The sequence below is a fragment of the Podarcis melisellensis genome, assembly GCF_964234715.1.
Source record: "Podarcis melisellensis genome assembly, chromosome: 17".
Classification (NCBI taxonomy): domain Eukaryota; kingdom Metazoa; phylum Chordata; class Lepidosauria; order Squamata; family Lacertidae; genus Podarcis; species Podarcis melisellensis.
The window spans coordinates 13,092,610-13,110,357 of NC_138534.1; the positions used below are offsets into that span (position 1 = coordinate 13,092,610).

Sequence of the window (17,748 nt, forward strand, 5' to 3'; positions counted from 1 at the left end):
GGCTACTGAACTCTGGAGCCTGATGCTTGTGACCTGGGGGACAATAAATCTGATGCTGGTGGGCAGAACACTCTGGCCCAAATGCCACGGCACCAGGATCCGCCCAGCCTTCCCTGGGCCCAAGGAGCCAAGTGCCTCTCAGTCTACCTCATTTCTCCAGGCAGGCAGAGAGACCAGCGGGCAGGAGACCCGAGGGTGCAGAAGCACCTGTCCACGTACCAGGGGGATGGCCCCCTAAGACTGCCGTCCTCACTGAGGAGAGGCAGATGGCAGGAAGAGGTGCCTTTCTTGGGGCAAGTTGCTCACCTGACCCGCCTTCCCACCCCTCCCTTAAGGCCTCCTTAGTCACACCAGAACAGGGTGGTAGGAGCTTTTTACTCCAGGAAGACCCCCTAGTGAGAGCAAAAGGAAGCACTATGAGAAACTTGGATATACAAGCTAGGCGCCAAATGGCTCATTATGGTCGTCCAAATATCTAGTTACCATTTGGGGTCAAGAGGGCCCTAAAAGTTGCTTGTCTTCCGAAGCAACTACAGTGGTACCTCGGGTTACATACGCTTCAGGTTACAGACTCCGCTAACCCAGAAATAGTACCTCAGGTTAAGAACTTTGCTTCAGGATGAGAACAGAAATCGTGCAGCAGCGGCGCAGGAGGCCCCATTAGCTAAAGTGGTGCTTCAGGTTAAGAACAGTTTCAGGTTAAGAACAGACCTCCAGAACGAATTAAGTTCTTAACCTGAGGTACCACTGTACTCTGTTCTGAACTTAAAAATGGAAAGCATAATGCTGGCGGTTAACAAGAGAGGTTTAAAGACTCTCTCAAGGCTAATCTAAAAAAATGTAGTATAAACACCAACAATTGGGAAACACTGGCCTGCGAGCGCTCCAGTTGGAGAAGAGCCTTTCCCAAAGGTGTCATGGGCTTTGAAGACACTTGAACTCAGGACGCAAGGGAGAAACAGGCAAAGAGGAAGGCATGCTTGGCAAATCCACACCGTGATCAACTCCCGCCCAGAAACCAATGTCCCCACTGTGCAAGGACGTGTGGATCCAGAAGTGGCCTCCACAGTCACGTACTCAGTGTTAAAACCGTGTTTCTCTTTTCGTTCCCTCTTGACCCCAAATGTGACTGAGTCTCAATTAAACATCTGGCTAGTTCAGGGGACAACCTTGAGCTGGCTTAAGAGCTTTGAGACCTTTAAAAAAGAAAAGTCTTGATCCAGGAACTGTCCAAGTATCTATTGCCCTGTCCCTGCCTCTTTTTCTTAATGGTGACACGGACCATTCATAACATAGGAATATTATTCACAACTGTGAGCAGGGCATTGGGGTGGGGGAAGTGAAGACAAGAGACAACAATTCAATATAACGTTTGCTGTTCCTGCTCAGGCTGCACAGAAAAGGCATTTTGGCTCCTGAAATTCATTTGGATTGTGTAGCTAAAATATGAACGGAGAGAGTTCTACAGGATGCGGTCTTGGTGTGTGGAAACAGCCCAGATCCAAGGATCCCCAGGCATGGACCTCCAGGTGGCAGAGATTTCAGGTGCCATCCTGGCTCCCGGGCATCTTCACTTGGTCGCAAGTGGCTGAGAGCCGGGTGCAAAACGCGCCTGGCACCTGGTGAATTTTGAACACGGAAAGGAAGTGAGAATGAAGCTCAACGCCGCAATGTCATTCCGCTTGGAAAACACGGATGGCACAGACCCTTCAAAATTACTGGAATTTTATTTGCCTCAGGCTTATGACTTGCAACCAAAGACATTGTGCAAAGAAAGCAAAGATTAAGTACACTTGGGGGAAAGGTGGCAAACCACATTGGTAACACAAAAGGTAATCTGATGAAAGAAGCCATTCATTATACTATATAGATTGCAATATTCAATAGCATTTTAAATCCAACTTTTTTGTAATCAAGAAAAAAAAAGAGAAGAAATAAAAGGAAAAGTAAAGTTTACAGTAGACGTAAATTTCATGTATACAGTTCGAAAAGCATTTCTTTTTCAAGAGAGAATCAAATGATGCAATTAATGCGGCGGGACTGGGTAGAGGCTAGCTACTGTACATTTAAGAAAATTGTATATATGCACCACAGTGAAGAAACAAATACAGAACTAATAAAACCTTGAAAACTGCCTGATGAAAAATAAGATCACCAGTTGCTTTTAATGGCTTCTCCTGGTTAGCAATGCTACAAAAGACATTGTTTTCAAATCTTTCTGATGCCAGGTGATAGCATCTAATCAAATATTGAAACCAGGAATGTCAAACCATTAGTAAGTTAAACCCAACCCATAGAAATATACTATCAACCCATGTTTTTTTCCCCCATCAAAAGCTTTTTTTTTTTTTTAAATCTTTGAGGCCCGTTTGGTCACAGTATGTTACATGTTTTTCTTTTTCTTTTCTTTTTTACACCATGATACCATAACTTTTGTCTGGCAACATCCTAAAGCTAGTTATAGATGATGTAAATACAGAAACGCCCCGATGCCGATCTGGCAGAGTGAATTCGCTGGGTGCAAAATGAGGGAAGAGAAGAACGGTTCTCCTTTATGAACATCGGACCGTGTGAATCACTCGTCGTCACTTCCGCTGGCTTCCGACTGGTCCTGGATGGAAGAGGCAGAGGGGTGGGGAGAAAGGTTAGAGGTTTTGTTTGTTGAAAGCATTGCAAAAAAGACAATGTTACTTTGACACCCGTTTGGGCCATAATAAAGAAACAAGGTGCAACCAAGAGATAGCAAGGCAATCCAGTTAATTTAGTCATGCCTCTGGATTTGTCGCAAGATGTTCTGTAATAGGTTTATGAGTTATCAGGCACAGCTGTGCTGTGTGCATCTCACAGGTCTCACGGCTTTCGCGAAGATTTACTTCCAAATAAATATACTAAAAGTCTGACGGCATGTACAGGATGTTCAATCAGAACCAAATCCCGGGGAGTTTAGCAGGGCTTACGCAGCCTTAGCTGGCCTTTATAGGTAAAGGTAAAGGGCCCCCTGACCATTAGGTCCAGTCGTGACCGACTCTGGGGTTGCGGTGCTCATCTCGCTTTATTGGCCGAGGGAGCCGGCGTACAGCTTCCGGGTCATGTGGCCAGCATGACTAAGCCACTTCTGGTGAACCAGAGCAGTGCACGGAAACGCCGTTTACCTTCCCGCTAGCACCTTGCACCTTGACGTGCTTTTGAACTGCTAGGTTGACAGGAGCAGGGACCGAGCAACAGGAGCTCACTCCGTTGCGGGGATTCAAACCGCTGACCTTCTGATCGGCAAGCCCTAGGCTCTGTGGTTTACCTCACAGCGTCACCCGCGTCCCATAGCTGGCCTTTATAGGCTATCTTAAAACAAAATTAACAAAGAGCAACCTTTGTGCACCTGCAGAATTTCTTTCTTTTCCCTCTGAAGTGCAGGAGCCCATGTATATTGCAAACGGCTGGCAAAACTCCCCTGGCAAAACCCCATTTGCCATTAAGGGACCCTGCTCTTCAAGAAACCACAGGATATTTCACACAACAGAGGGGTCTTTCCAGCTATCCATACAAGAGTTAAGCCAAGCATAGGCAAACTCGGCCCTCCAGATGTTTTGGGACTACAACTCCCATCATCCCTAGCTAACAGGACCAGCGGTCAGAGATGATGGGACTTGTAGTCTCAAAACATCTGGAAGGCCGAGTTGCCTATGCCTTAGTACGTAATTAAAAAAAATACTTTTATTTGATTTTTAAAAATATAAACATTCAGCAAAAAACAATTCAAGACTGAAATATCAAGATTACTTTGAATCTCCTGACTTCCCCCCATTCCTTCCACGGGTCCTAGTAATAATATTCACAACTGCATATCAATACTATCCAAGATTTATCCTTCCAAATTAGCCATACTTCCTGTTATTTTACAAGTGTGGTTGAAATCCTGCTAATGTTTTAGCATGCTTACAATGGTCTTATAAATAAATTGTAAACTTTCACCTTTCTTTTTTCAAGTTCTCGTCTTCTTGATTTCTGAGCTTCCCAGTTAATTTGGCCATTTCAGTAGAGTCCATCAACTTGGTTTGCCATTCTAGTACTTAATTTTAACTTGGCCGGCTGAGCTCAAAAAGAACTACTTCAGGGATGCTCAAGGCCCCCTTTCCCCCTTTTAGGAGCATCTCCCTGAAATTTGCCATCTATTTCTTGATGCAAATCTCTTCCCTGGAGCTCAGAAGAAGCTTCCCCAGCTCCTTCGATCCCGGGGATTGAGTTCAAGTGCTGAGCATCTTAATGGAGAGGAGGTGGGATACTATGCAACACTCTCAAAACTTCCATGCATCCTGAACCCCCCAAAATCGTCCCCCTTGGCCCCCCGACTGGTTTTGGATGACAGCTCCCATCAGGGCTCCTGCTCAGGGACAGGGGAGCCCCAAATACCTGCAGCGCCCCCTGCTGGAAAACGCTCTGCTGGACTGTTCAACCTCCAAAGGCGAATCCGAGTTGTGACGATTGCAGATACAGGGATGGGGGGGGGGGAATGCATTTACTGCTCTTGCAAGCAACACTCACGTTTTCATCTTGATCCTCATCGCTGTCGTCGTCGCTCACAACCGGTTTGGCTTTGACTCGACTTTGCCGTTTCTTGCCTTTTCCTTTCTCCCTGTTTTTATCCTCCTTTTTGTTTAGTTTGATTTTTACTTTCACAGATTTGGCTGCAAAAAAGAACCAAAAAGCCCATGGAAGAAACTTAGCGGCCAAAATTAACAGACCGGATGCAGATTTAGTCCTGCTTACAGGAGAGCCGGAGACATCGACGGGACTTACGTCCGTCTTCGCAGTTCTACACACTATGGGTGTGAATGAATCTAGTCTCAAGTGTGACTAAATTTGGGTCAAGCCCAGTGTTTAAGGTTTCTTAGCCACTGACTCCCCTGGGTTCCTCTGGAAGGAACAGTGGGCTATAAATTTAAACCATATATAAAACAAACAAACAAACAAACAAATTCACACAAATCACTCATTCTCTCATACACACACATAAATACCATCCTGACAAGGACCTTATCAACATTCCTTATTCTACAACGTAAGAGTTGCAAAGAAATAATCTGACGTAAATTTCATATAAGGAAATTTCCTATTTTAAAACAGTGCTTTTTTTCTAGGTGGGGGGACGCAGGGGTACACATACCCCTAAACAGTTTGTGAATCTACTGGAAGAAGAAACTATTTTTAAAAAAATTGTTAAGTTTCTTCTCTAGCAGGGTGAACCGTCGGTTCCATTGCTACCCCCGACGGCAGCTTCCTTTCCTTCCCTGGTGTTTCCCGAGTCTCAGACAGAAGCAAGCGTTTAATATGTGAAGCAGTGTGGAATGTGGATGTGTGGTGTTTTACTGATGAAAGCTTGGTCTCATGGAGGGGCACTATTTCAATATAGGCCACGCATGTTGTTTGTACTTTTGTCCATTTACTGTATTCATTTCCCCTGATTTGAACTCTAAAATGGTGGTTTTCTCGAGTCAAAATGAGAGTACCCCTAAACATTTTTAAGGAAAAAAAAACAGCAATGAAGTGAGAGGCTCACATTCAGATTCCGACTCGTCTTCCTCGTCTTCTTCTTCCTCGTTGCTTTCGTCCTCGCTCTCCTCTTCTTTGGCAATCTTCTGCCGCGCACTTTTGAACACCGACTGCAGAACAATGGAGTCCTCATAGATCTGTGGCAGAAAAGCAGGGCTGCGTCAGGCCGGCAAGCTGTGCTTCATCAAAGATTCACAGCGTGGAGCACTATTTCCTATGCAAACCCAGAGAGAGCAAGGCTTCTCTCCCCCATTACAAGTCACAAGCCTTGTTGCATGAATTTTACAGGAAATGCCAATGTTAATTTTTCATGCACTAAATGAGGGTTAAAAAAAAAAAAGCCTTTTGGTGGCAGCCTGAAACAAAATGAAGCTCCATATTAAATTTTCACATTTCTAAGCACCACCTACACTTATGTTTGAATGCAGGTAGGTAGCTGTGTTGGTCTGACGCAGTCAAAATATATATAAAAAATTGTCCAGTAGCACCTTAAAGGTAAAGGGACCCCTGACCATTAGGTCCAGTCGTGGCCAACTCTGGGGTTGCGGTGCTCATCTGGCCTTATTGGCCGAGGGAGCCGGCGTACAGCTTCCGGGTCCTGTGGCCAGCATGACTAAGCCACTTCTGGCAAGCCAGAGCAGCACACGGAAATGCCGTTTACCTTCCCACTGGAGCGGTACCTATTTATCTACTTGCACTTTGATGTGCTTTCAAACTGCTAGGTTGGCAGGAGCAGGGACCGAGCAACGGGAGCTCACCCTGTCGCGGGGATTCGAACCTCCGGCCTTCTGATCGGCAAGCCCAAGAGGCTCAGTGGTTTAACCCACAGCGCCACCCGTGTCCCAGTAGCACCTTAGAGACCAACTAAGTTTGTTCTGGGTATAGGCTTTCGTGATGTTAGACTAGAATCTAAATCTGAAGAACTGTGCATGCACACGAAATCTTATACGCAGAACAAACTTATTTGCTTATGTTTGAATTATTTAATGTTTTATTACTAATGATCTCAAGAGTCTTCAATGGAAGGTTCTAATTAAGATTTAGATTATAGTCTAACAATATATCCAGGTTAAAACAAATGCACTCTTCCGATGCTAATTATCAGCAGTAAGAACAAAAGAGTTCGTGTTAGCTAATAATAGAATTCTGGGGTAGATATAGGACCTGTTACAGTGAAGGTTCTTGCAATCTTTATCCATGGTTCACATATTATGAACAGGCTGTGGGATTTCACCCATCCTTCCCATCTCATCTCCTCTTGCAAATTCTCTCTGCCCTTTTCCCAACAGCTTAAACTGTGGTTAAGGGTCATGGCTTCAATGATCTTAGCTAGGGTTAACGCCAACTAGGTTCCTGAATGATGGAGTTTTTCATAGGGAACCTTAGTTCGTATTAGCTAGGCATAGGCCAAACTGTTTTGGGACTACAACTCCCATCATCCCTAGCTACCAAGACCAGTGATCGGGGAGATGGGAGTTGTAGTCCCAAAACATCTGGAGGGCAGAGTTCGCCTATGCCTGGTATTAGCCATGGTCAAGACTGGTGAAGACTGCACCTCTTAGCCAACAAATAGATTCCTGCAATGATCCATCATGGATGATGAGTTGCAAGATAAAGATTGACAAGCCACCAATCCACTCATAAGCAAAATGGAGATACAGTCTATATTTACTTCGGCAAATGGCAATTTTATTACCCGACTTCCAAGGAAAATGTTGAGTTCTTCAGAAGATTTTTAAAAATAACACCACCACCACGGAGAACTACCAACTAGTTGATACCAAGGCTGGTAAATGTAGACTTATTTCTCCAACCGAGATGTTTAAAGTATACTGCAGCTGCAGGAGAAGAACTTCCTGCTATAGAACAAACTCTGAAGACTAAACAGAAAATACGGGCTTGAAGGTTGTTTTATACAACTGGGAAAACGTTGACGCCGCCCCAAGTTTAGACAGCCCCCAGGCTTCTTACTGACCAACGTAACACGTTCACAAACACAAATGTGAACACCAACACCACAGTTCTGCTAAGCAAATCATTTGAACCCGACCTGTGATCCTTCCAAGTTGAAGGTCTGAGCGTTGTGACACAACAACATGACGTCCTTCTCCAGGTCGCTAACACTCCGATATTTATGGTTACGAATTCTTTCCTAAAAACCCAATCAAAAGAGATTGAAAGGGGGAGAGAAAGAACAGGATAGCTGGTTAAACAAGCCTGCTGCACTCATGAACACAACAGATTCATGTACGCAACATGTTCAGTGTTGTTATCCTTCTGGCGTAGATTAATCGGATAGCACAAACAAAGCAAGCGTTTTCAGACAGAAGTCGTAAGCCGAATAAAAGTTCTCTGTAGGCTGAGTGCATAACGCTGAGAGGCGTTCAAGGGATATACCAGTAAGTTTCAATGCATACTCCAAGATGAGCCTCTACATCAAACTCGGATAAAACTTACACCCGCCCACTGCTACAATAGATCATTGCCTACACCTCAAACTTCTGGCTAAATTATCAGATGCCTTCTGTGATGCAGGGTGTCTTCTTGGAGCCTTATAAGAAAATTGTAAATATGTGCAAAAAAACCAACAACCCATGTTGCAAGCATGTACAAATGCCTGGGAGAAGAGGAAGGTCTCAACTGGTGCTGAAATGATAGGGATTTCAGCACTGACCTGCCTCGCTGGGGAGAAGAAACTGGGAGACAAAACTCTCTTGTCTCTCTGCAATTTGACCTGGAGGTTCCCTTGGGTACATCACTGAAGATAGTCAATGACTTAGACGGCTTTAAAAGGGAATTGGACAAATTCATGCAGAATAAGGGAGCAATCCTATGGCAAAAGCAGGGTTAGGATCCTGTGGATTTCTGGCTAAGCTGGGAGGGTCCCTGCGTAGCCAGGCTACATCAGTGTAACTTGGGTCGGCCAGAAATCTACTGGCATACAGGATCCGCCCCATCCTGGCTCAGATAGGAACCCGACTTTAAACAATAACCGCACAATAATGGATGATCCAAAACGTCGTACAGTTTTCCCGGATGACAAACTGTTTCAAAAGTAACTCTTCATCAGCTTATGAATGGTCCTTGATGTGACTGGGAGTGGCCACCGGGACCACATAACACTGGTTCTGAGAGATCTGCATTGGCTCCCAGTATGTTTCCGAGCACGATTCAAAGTGTTGGTGCTGACCTTGAAAGCCCTAAACGGCCTCGGTCCAGTATACGTGAAGGAGCGTCTCCATCCTCATCGTTCTGCCCAGACACTGAGATCCAGCCCCGAGGGCCTTCTGGCGGTTCCCTCATTGCGAGAAGTGAGGCTACAGGGAACCAGACAGAGGGCCTTCTCAGTAGTGGCACCCACCTTGTGGAACGCCCTCCCATCAGATGTCAAAGAGATAAACAACTACCTGACATTCAGAAGACATCTGAAGGCAGCCCTGTTCAGGGAAGTTTTTAATATGTAACGCTTTACTGTTTTTAACCACTTGATTGGGAGCCGCCCAGAGTGGCTGGGGAAACTCAGCCAGATGGGCGGGTTATAAATAATAAATTATTATTATTATTATTATTATTATTATTATTATTATTATTATTATTACCTGTTAGGACCATTCATATGCTGATGAAGAGTTACTTTTGAAACAGTTTGTCACTGTTCGATGTTTTGTATCATCCATTATCGAACAGTTACAGGATTGCGACTGTTGAAAGGCTTGTTTGCCTTTTTCAATACCAATGGACTGCATTGTCTAATTTTGTTCACGCAACAGTGACCGACTTTTATTTTCTGTGATTCTATTTCATGTTTTCTGTTTGAGAATTGCTACGCGTGGAGCTTCTATGATCGCATGATTACAAGATTGGGACTATTGAAGGGCTTGTTTGCCTCTGTGATACTGATTGACGACCCCCTCTAATTTTGTTCATGCAACATTGATTTATTTTACCATTTGCATCTCCAGCATATATTTCCTGTTCAAGAATTGCGAAATAATACATGTTACATATATTTTGCTAGAACATTCTTAGCCACGTGTTGCCTGCCATGGTTTAAAGTCTGCCTGTTTTTGCAACTCAGGGGATTTCATTTGTTACACCAGCTTTGCTAAGCCCTGAAAGGGGGCAGGACTGGAGGAGGGGCTTAGATGCGATCTTAAGCTTGCTCAGCTTAGTCATGTGACCTGGGGAAACCAGGTAAAGTTGGTAAAAAAGGGCCATGTGACTCTAACCCTCTTTAAAAGCTAGTTTTCCACGGCCCAAAAATGGAAAGACGACAAGATACCGGCGAAAGAAGAATGGCAAGTTAAACACACGGAATACGCAGAAATGGCCAAACTTACAGGAAGACTCAGAGACAAGGACCATAGAGATTTTTAAAAAGATTGGGAACCTTTCATGTTGCATCTACAGAAATATTGTGATGAAATAGATTCACTAGCAGGGTTTGAATGAACGCTTACAAAATACATTATAAGATGTATTTTGAAAGAAACACAGTCCAATTTGAAAATGATAAGAGTACAAGAGGAGTTAGGTAAAAGAGTATAAAAGCGATAAAGATCAAGCAGAAATAGCAAATGTTTAAGGAACCAAAAGCGGACGTTGTGGGGCGTCACGGGGAGTCTGGGATATTGTTTTTTCTTTTCTTTTCTTTTTGTTTTATAAATCAGTCTGTTATATGTGTGAAACTTAATCTTTTTTAAAAAATAATACAGTGGTACCTCTGTAAACACAGCCCCATTTGTGTCCAGAACCCGCAACCTGCGTCTGCAGGTCGCGATTCGCCGTTTCCGCGCATGTGTGTGACGTCATTTTGACCGTCTGTGCATGTGCGAGTGGCGAAACCCGGAAGTAACGTGCTCCGTTACTTCCGCGTCGCCGCAGCTTCTTCAACCCGAGGTATGACTGTAAAAATAAAAGCTAGTTTCCCCTCTGCTGGGTTTAGCAGCCCTGCTCCAGAAGGGAGTTTGGCCAGCCTAACCTGGTTTCACGCCGGCTACTTGGAGATGGGATGGGCCCTGCTGGTTTATCAATGGCCGCTGGACATGGCGGACGTTATGCTCTGCCTCCATGCACAGAGACTGCAATGCTTCTGCACACCAGGCACTGGAGAGGGGGCTAGCGCTCAGCTTTCCCACAGGCCCCCCTTTGTTCAGATGCCAAGGGGATGAAGAACTACACAACTTCTGGAAGACATCGGAAGGCAGCCCTGTATCGGGAAGTTTTCAATGTTTAACGTTTTACTATGTTTTTATACGTGCTGGAAGCTGCCCAGAGTGGCTAGGGAAACCCAGCCAGATGGGTGGAGTACTACTACTACTAATATTAATAATAATCTGGCTGGCCACTGTGAGAACAGGAAGCAATTCCAGAGGTACACCGCAGACATGGAAGAATAACAACAAGCAGTATTTAATTTCTGCTATTTGTGCACGAGTGCAAAAGCCAAGTCATGATAACTTGGCCTGATGCTGGAAAGCTGTATTCAAGGTCAAACGAAATGGCGGGAAGGATTTGAGGTAAAAGCAGCGGAAGGAAAAATGACAAAATATCTGGAACAGAGAATTTTTTGTGATAGGTATAATGCAGTAGAAAGGGTTTGAGTCAAAAACACTGCCGAGGTGAGGGAGTCAACTCATGAAACAATCTCTTTGGATTTGAAGGTTACCGTGAAAAAGAATTAATTTGGAAAAAATTAATTAAAAATATATGTAAAAAAGAAAGGACGATGCATTCGCGTTTAGCAGAAATCAGGCTCACCTTAATTTTTTTGAAATCCACTGGCTTTCTAATTAATTCATAGTACTCTGGGTATTCTTTCCTGGAAGGCAGCTGAATGAAGACTTCACTTAACTGTCGTCCAGAGCTGTTAAAAAGGACAAAAATAATAGAAAACGTTATTACTTAGCTGTGACAAGAAATGGCAGTGACCAGTATGTTTGAGAAGAAGAAAAAGAAAGATGGTTTTGCTTTTCACCTCAGAATTTGTTCCAGTTCAAGAAATGGAGCATTAATAAAATCCTGTGCTGTGAGGAATCAAAGTACAAGGGCAGCCATGTAGAATAATGTAACAAGCGAGGGATATTCTGGAAATATACGCAAATTGCAGAACAGACTACGTTGCACACATTCCCAGAACAGCAGCACAGGACTGAATTTTACCTTCTTCTTCTTTTCTTTTAAAACCCAAATACCTGGCTACTTTTTCACAGAAGGATTTGATTTCTTAGTCCCCTTTGTGCATTTGTCAGTGAATATGGCTTAAAACAACAACCAAGAACCCAATTCCAAAAAGCATTTATTTGCTAACAGAAAGCTTCCACCGGTTGCAACTGAGGTTATGCTAAAAAAAGCAAACAATTACTTGTGAATATGCTATCCTGGTTTTTAATCTCAATTTCCAGTTCCATAGGCACCTTTTGAACATAAATAAAGAAACGAGAGATCTAACAGTCATAGAAAGCATGCACACTATTTCTTTTCCGGTTGCCTAGCAACTGCCAGGCTATATGCTGAAGAGCAGTAGGACCTGCATAAATTAAGAAAATCTTCAGAAAGATGAGTGGCATCTCTGTACTCTGACTCTACTGGGTCACATTGTCTGCCCCCCCCCCCAACAAGGCATCTCAGCAAATAAACACAGATAATGGCGTTGTTTTAAATCTGTTTTGTGTGCTGTGCAACATCCTTCCAGACTGGTGGGAAAAAGCATCGTTTGTCGCTGCATATAGTGGCATTAACAGGCGGCGAATTTTAAGGTACCGTATTTTTCTGTGTATAACACCACCCCCACCCCCCGGTGTATAACACAACCCCTATTTTTGGGGACTCCAAATTAAGAAAGTGGGGGGAGATTGCCCAGAGTTGTTAAGCTTTATTTTGGGGGGGGCGGGACCGCCCTCAGCTGACAAGCGCACGCCTTGCAGAAGCCACCAATTGTCACCCCAATCGCATCCAGAAGCCACAAATCGCCCACAACAACAACAGCCAATCCCAACCAGTCCTTGCGGCATGCACCCATCACTGTATATCTCAGACTCATGGCTACCAGCAATCGCCTGTCTCCCCCTCCAAGTACGACCCGTGTATAAGACGACCCCCAATTTTTTTACTTTTTTTTTTAAAAAAACCCTCGTCTTATACACAGAAAAATATGGTAAGCTTAACAGAGAAATCTGAGGGCTCCCTTGGACAAAAAACAAGGACACCAGCCAGGAATACCAGAGCTAAACAGCTGCCAGGTGGCTTGGTCTTTACTGAAGACTGTTGTGACAGGACTCCCACCTAACTCAAGGTGGAACAAGATGGAAGCCCCAAACAAAAGAGCCCCCAAACATTTATTAGCTGCTAATCCCCCCAAAACTACATCACTAATACATCGTGAAAAGGGAGGTCTGGTGGCAGTAATCTGAGCATCCTGGCCTCTGCCCCATGGTTCTCCTTGCCCTCCACCAAACACCCATCAAGTAAGTGTAACAAAAGAGATATTTACATTTCCCTGTTTCCCAGCCAAGTTAATCACATCCTTTTGTCTTCATCTGGGTTTGTTATTTCTGGAAGGGCTACCTGTCTGGCACTCAGGTATCAAGATACCTGAGTGGCGACCTGTCTGGAATGGCTACCTGTCTGGCACTCAGGTATCAGGATGCCAGGGATTATCGCTCAGGCAGAGGGGCTGCTGAGTAGCTGAGCTCACATGTCTCTATGAATTTCTGAAGTTCTCCCAGTGAGCCAGTACATAGATACATTAATCAGTGAAATCTTACATGTGGTATCATGCAGCAGAGGCCGTTTGAATAGATAGGAAGCAACTGTGATGAAGTGTTTTGTGGGGACAAATCACAAAAGTGATTGTGCTGATTTTGGTAGTGGGCTGCATGTACATGATATCTGCTGGAGGGGCAACCCCCCACCCCTCAACCTATACATAAATTCCTGCAACAAGCTGCAGATTCATTTCACAAGGTGAGCCCTCTGGGCAATATCATTGGAGCAATTCAACGCCACTATCCATTGAAACCCCCAAATTTCACACATGCACACATACAGAGTATACGTTTTGTCTGAGTTCCCTCTGAGATCTGAGTAGGATTATCGAGATCAGGGCTTCCCAAACTGTTGTCTGCGGACACATAGTGCTCTGTGAGCGAGAGAAGGATGGAGGTGCCAGGAGAGGTGGACAGAGGGGGCCCTGGCCTGTGGGGCGTGTTTCTCCACAGCACCTCTGGGGCTGGGCTGCCTCCTCCTCGCGAGGTGGGAGACTCAGTGAGGAGTAGGCGGCATTGGGGGCTTGGGCAAGAGGGAAGTGAAAGGGAAAGCAGGTGGGGCATTGCAGAAGGCGGAAAGGACCAGCATGGGCTATGTTTTGATGCCCTTCCCGCGCCCCGTTTCCACCTGATGCTGGGATTGGGACAGGTGGGTGAGGCAACCCAGCTCCTGATTTGACAGGGGGCCCCATCCTGCTCAGTGCCAGATTTATGTATAAGCTAAACAAGCTCTAGTTTAGGGCCCCACTCTCTTGGGGCCCCCAAAAAAACTTAAAGGAAAAAACCCCTGGATGTACATTTCCAAAATATAAAATAAAATAAAACCCACATACAGCAAGAGAATTTTGTGTTGTGTAGGCTCTTGAGATGTAAGTCATGGGCCCTGGCTGCTCCCTAAAATATCACTGGTTTGCCTCTTTCTATATATAGGGTGCCGACATTCTGCACTGACTGGTTGCAGGGCAACGTGTGCAAATGGCTTGAGATACCTATGAGGTCCATAAATTATCATGTCGCATATATTCAACACAAAAAACAGTGCTGACAAAGGACAGCTGGACATATCAAGGGCCCTGTTACCTTCAGGAGCTGAGGGCCTCATCAAACCTAAATCCGGCCCTGGTCCTGCTCACCTGGTCAAGGTTGGCCCATGAAGCAGGAGCCAAAAGTCTTTTCCACTCCTGGTCTAATGGGTCAGCATAGATTTCATGAGGTTTAGGAGTGTGCTGGGTTGTTGAGGGCTCATGGATGGGTTGCTAGGCAATGCAAGCCGGGACAGACTGCCCGGTACCCTAATAAATATGGCCGTCTTTCAAGACGCCCCTGGGCTCTTTGTTGCAACAGGTCAACATTTCTCCTCCTCCTCTGGAAATTGTGCCAAGCGCCCTGTTATTGTTCTCAAGGACGAAGTCTGGAGCTCCGTCTGAAGGAGAAAGCCAGATTAGGCAGAAACTCGCTCTTTTCTCCAACAAGTGACTTCTAAAGCGCCCCCTTGCTGGATCGGGTCCTTGTTCTTCATGCATGCTTAACAAAGCAGCAAATGCAGCAAAGTGTGAAAGTGCTGTTAATTCTGGCAGACGTGCCAGGGTGGAAAGGAACGCTTAGCATCTGGAGCCTGAGCCACCTTCCTACCCGCCACGCAAAGAGGGGCAGCTATTTGGGAGTCTGAGAGCATCAATCCCAAAGGGAACGTAAACTCAAGAAGTGGTTTGTTTTGGGCCGCTGCTAAGCTGCAAACATCAGACTAGAAATGGTCAAAAGAATTAAAATACTGAGCTGGTGTTTCTGTTCAAAGCAGTGTGGAATTTGTTTCAGTTTTAGTTGGAAAAGTTTCTTTTCATATTCGATTATCATTGTTGTTGTTTAGTCGTTTAGTTGTGTCCGACTCTTCGTGACCCCATGGACCAGAGTACGCTAGGCACTCCTGTCTTCCACAGCCTCCCGCAGTTTGGTCAAACTCATGCTGGTAGCTTCGAGAACACTGTGCAACCATCTCATCCTCTGTCATCCCCTTCTCCTTGTGCCCTCCATCTTTCCCAATATCAGGGTCTTTTCCAGGGAGTCTTCTCTTCTCATGAGGTGGCCAAAGTACTGGAGTCTCAGCTTCAGGATCTGTCCTTCCAGTGAGCACTCAGGGCTGAGTTCCTTCAGAATGGATAGGTTTGATCTTCTTGCAGTCCATGGGACTCTCAAGAGTCTCCTCCAGCACCATAATTCAAAAGCATCAATTCACTGCCTCCATTTCTTCCCCTTCTATTTGCCAGGAGGTGATGGGACCAGTGGCCATGAAATTTTCTCTAGGACATAACTATTGCACCTGAACAATTACTGAAACACAAGTTACACAAAACATCCACGTATAATAGCATGACCAGCAAATGCCTTGAGTTCTCGCAGTCATCTGAAATCCCCACTCAACACAGAAATTGGTGGTTTTTTTGGTATCCAAATCACAATCCTGCTTTCATCGTTTCACAAAACTCTTTGTTCTGCAACAATTCAGTCGCAGAAAATATTCACACAGCAAGGTAGAGGCATGGGAGTTATTTTCCTTGCTAGGTGGAAGTGGATGCCATCAGGAGAAAATGACTTTCTCTCCTGCCCCTGTTCCACATTTGCCAGGAACTGACACACACAGGACTTGGGAAAGGGCCACTTCACCTAGGCATTCATTTGAACATTTTTTTTCCTCCAGCGTAAACTGGAAGGTACACAGAGGAAACTGCAGTGCATCCGCCATATGGAAAAAGGACAGTTGGGATTATGGAAAGAGCGGCTCCTGCGATCCACGTGACCAAAGGGTAGAAAAGAGACGGCCGCAGTTTTCAATACCTGTTGACACAGTGCGGTTGCAGAGATGTCTTGCGAAAGACTAGAATGCCGATCACCTCCACCAATTTTTATGTCAAAGTCATAACCTACTACACTAGAATAGCGTATTGCGTTTCTAAAATGCTGTCTGTATCATCTACAGTGGTACCTCAGGTTACATACGCTTCAGGTTACAGACTCCGTTAACCCAGAAATAGTGCTTCAGGTTAAGAACTTTGCTTCAGGATGAGAACCGAAATCGTGCTCCGGCGGCGCGGCAGCAGCAGGAGGCCCCATTAGCTAAAGTGGTGCTTCAGGTTAAGAAAAGTTTCAGGTTAAGAACGGACCTCCGGAACGAATTAAGTACTTAACCCGAGGTACCACTGTATCATACAAACATGTTCGTCTGGCAATTCACGGAGAAATATTTTCTTAATTCACTACATTGACACCACTGGTCTAGAGCCCTAGACCATCATGTTACATTTCTGCAGGAGCTTCCATATCAGGCATGTAAAGTTATCCAGATCCCTTGTTTGCTTACGGTTGGCAGGTATGTTTAATTTGGTACAAGCCAGAAGACTTTCTGTTCTATAGTCCTAATTAAAGAGCTCAGGCAAAGCACAGAAATGAAAACACAAGTATTGTTATTTCTCCTCTGATCAATGCTCTCTTCCTAAAGGAATCCATCTCTGTTTATCTATTAGACAACCTCCCTCCTTGGATCTTGGAAGCGTTTTGCCAAAGTGAGCCCCCACCCTCCAAAACAATTAATGAGACTAGCACTTACTCAGCATTTAAAGTAAGTCGAACCAAACAAAATTCCCAGCGTCCTTTGCAAACCTCATTGCAAGGCAACTCATCTGTAACAGTAACCTGCAGCTTCAAGTGCTTCTCGTCAAGGGCAAGCAATGTCATCAAGAAGCTAATTAAAATTTAAAATTGTAGCCAGGGGTATTTCCCCCCCCCCTTATTTTGATTTTTGTAAATGCAAGGAACTCTGTAACCGCTGCTGTTGGCAAAGCAGTGTAGGAAAAGCAAAGGGAACTGCTCAGAAACGGCACTTCTCTCCTGGCGACATCGTCTATTGCAGGTGCCTCCCTGCAAGTGATGCGAGGATGGGGATCCAGGGACAACAGCAAGGGATACAGCTGACAGGAAACATAATCCGTAGCATTATTAACCGCATGCAAGTTCTGGCAAATTCTGTGGCTCTCGCTCCCTACCAGGGCTGGGCGATATCTTGAAATATCATCCAAAACCAGTCCAAAGTCCATATTGTGATATTGGTCTCATCATTTTGGGCCTGGAAATATATCGTATTTTTCTGTGTATAAGACACCCCCATGTATAAGACGTCTACTATTTGGGGGGACTCAGAATTAAGAAAATGGGGGGAAGATTGCCCAGAGTTGTTAAGATTTTTTGGGGGGGGGGATCCCGGCAGCAACCAATCCGGATCCCGGCAGCAACCAATCCCACGTCACTGTGTATAAGACGAACCCCAATTTTTAACATAATTTTTTAGTAACTTGTCTTATACATAGTACAGGATGGTATTGTGAATTGTGTGTGTGTGTGTCATGCAAAAAAACCGGGAATTCACCCAATGGTTCTCAGGTAG

At 44.9% G+C, this 17,748-nt stretch overlaps 1 protein-coding gene across 8 annotated transcripts in view; it reads right to left on the minus strand.

Moving 5' to 3' along the window:
* Nucleotides 1-1,708: 1,708 nt before the first annotated feature.
* The window catches only part of SMARCA2 (SWI/SNF related BAF chromatin remodeling complex subunit ATPase 2), a 128,355-nt gene continuing 112,315 nt past the window's right edge, over nt 1,709-17,748 (minus strand). For all 8 annotated transcript variants that reach the window (XM_081893720.1, XM_081893722.1, XM_081893719.1 and 5 more), the window contains 5 exons: nt 11,308-11,413; nt 7,598-7,699; nt 5,555-5,684; nt 4,540-4,682; nt 1,709-2,611 (listed from right to left, as the gene is read on the minus strand). In XM_081893720.1, coding sequence (XP_081749846.1) covers nt 2,576-2,611; nt 4,540-4,682; nt 5,555-5,684; nt 7,598-7,699; nt 11,308-11,413 — 517 coding nt within the window. In that variant the 3' untranslated portion in view covers nt 1,709-2,575. The remainder of the gene's footprint in view (nt 2,612-4,539; nt 4,683-5,554; nt 5,685-7,597; nt 7,700-11,307; nt 11,414-17,748) is intronic.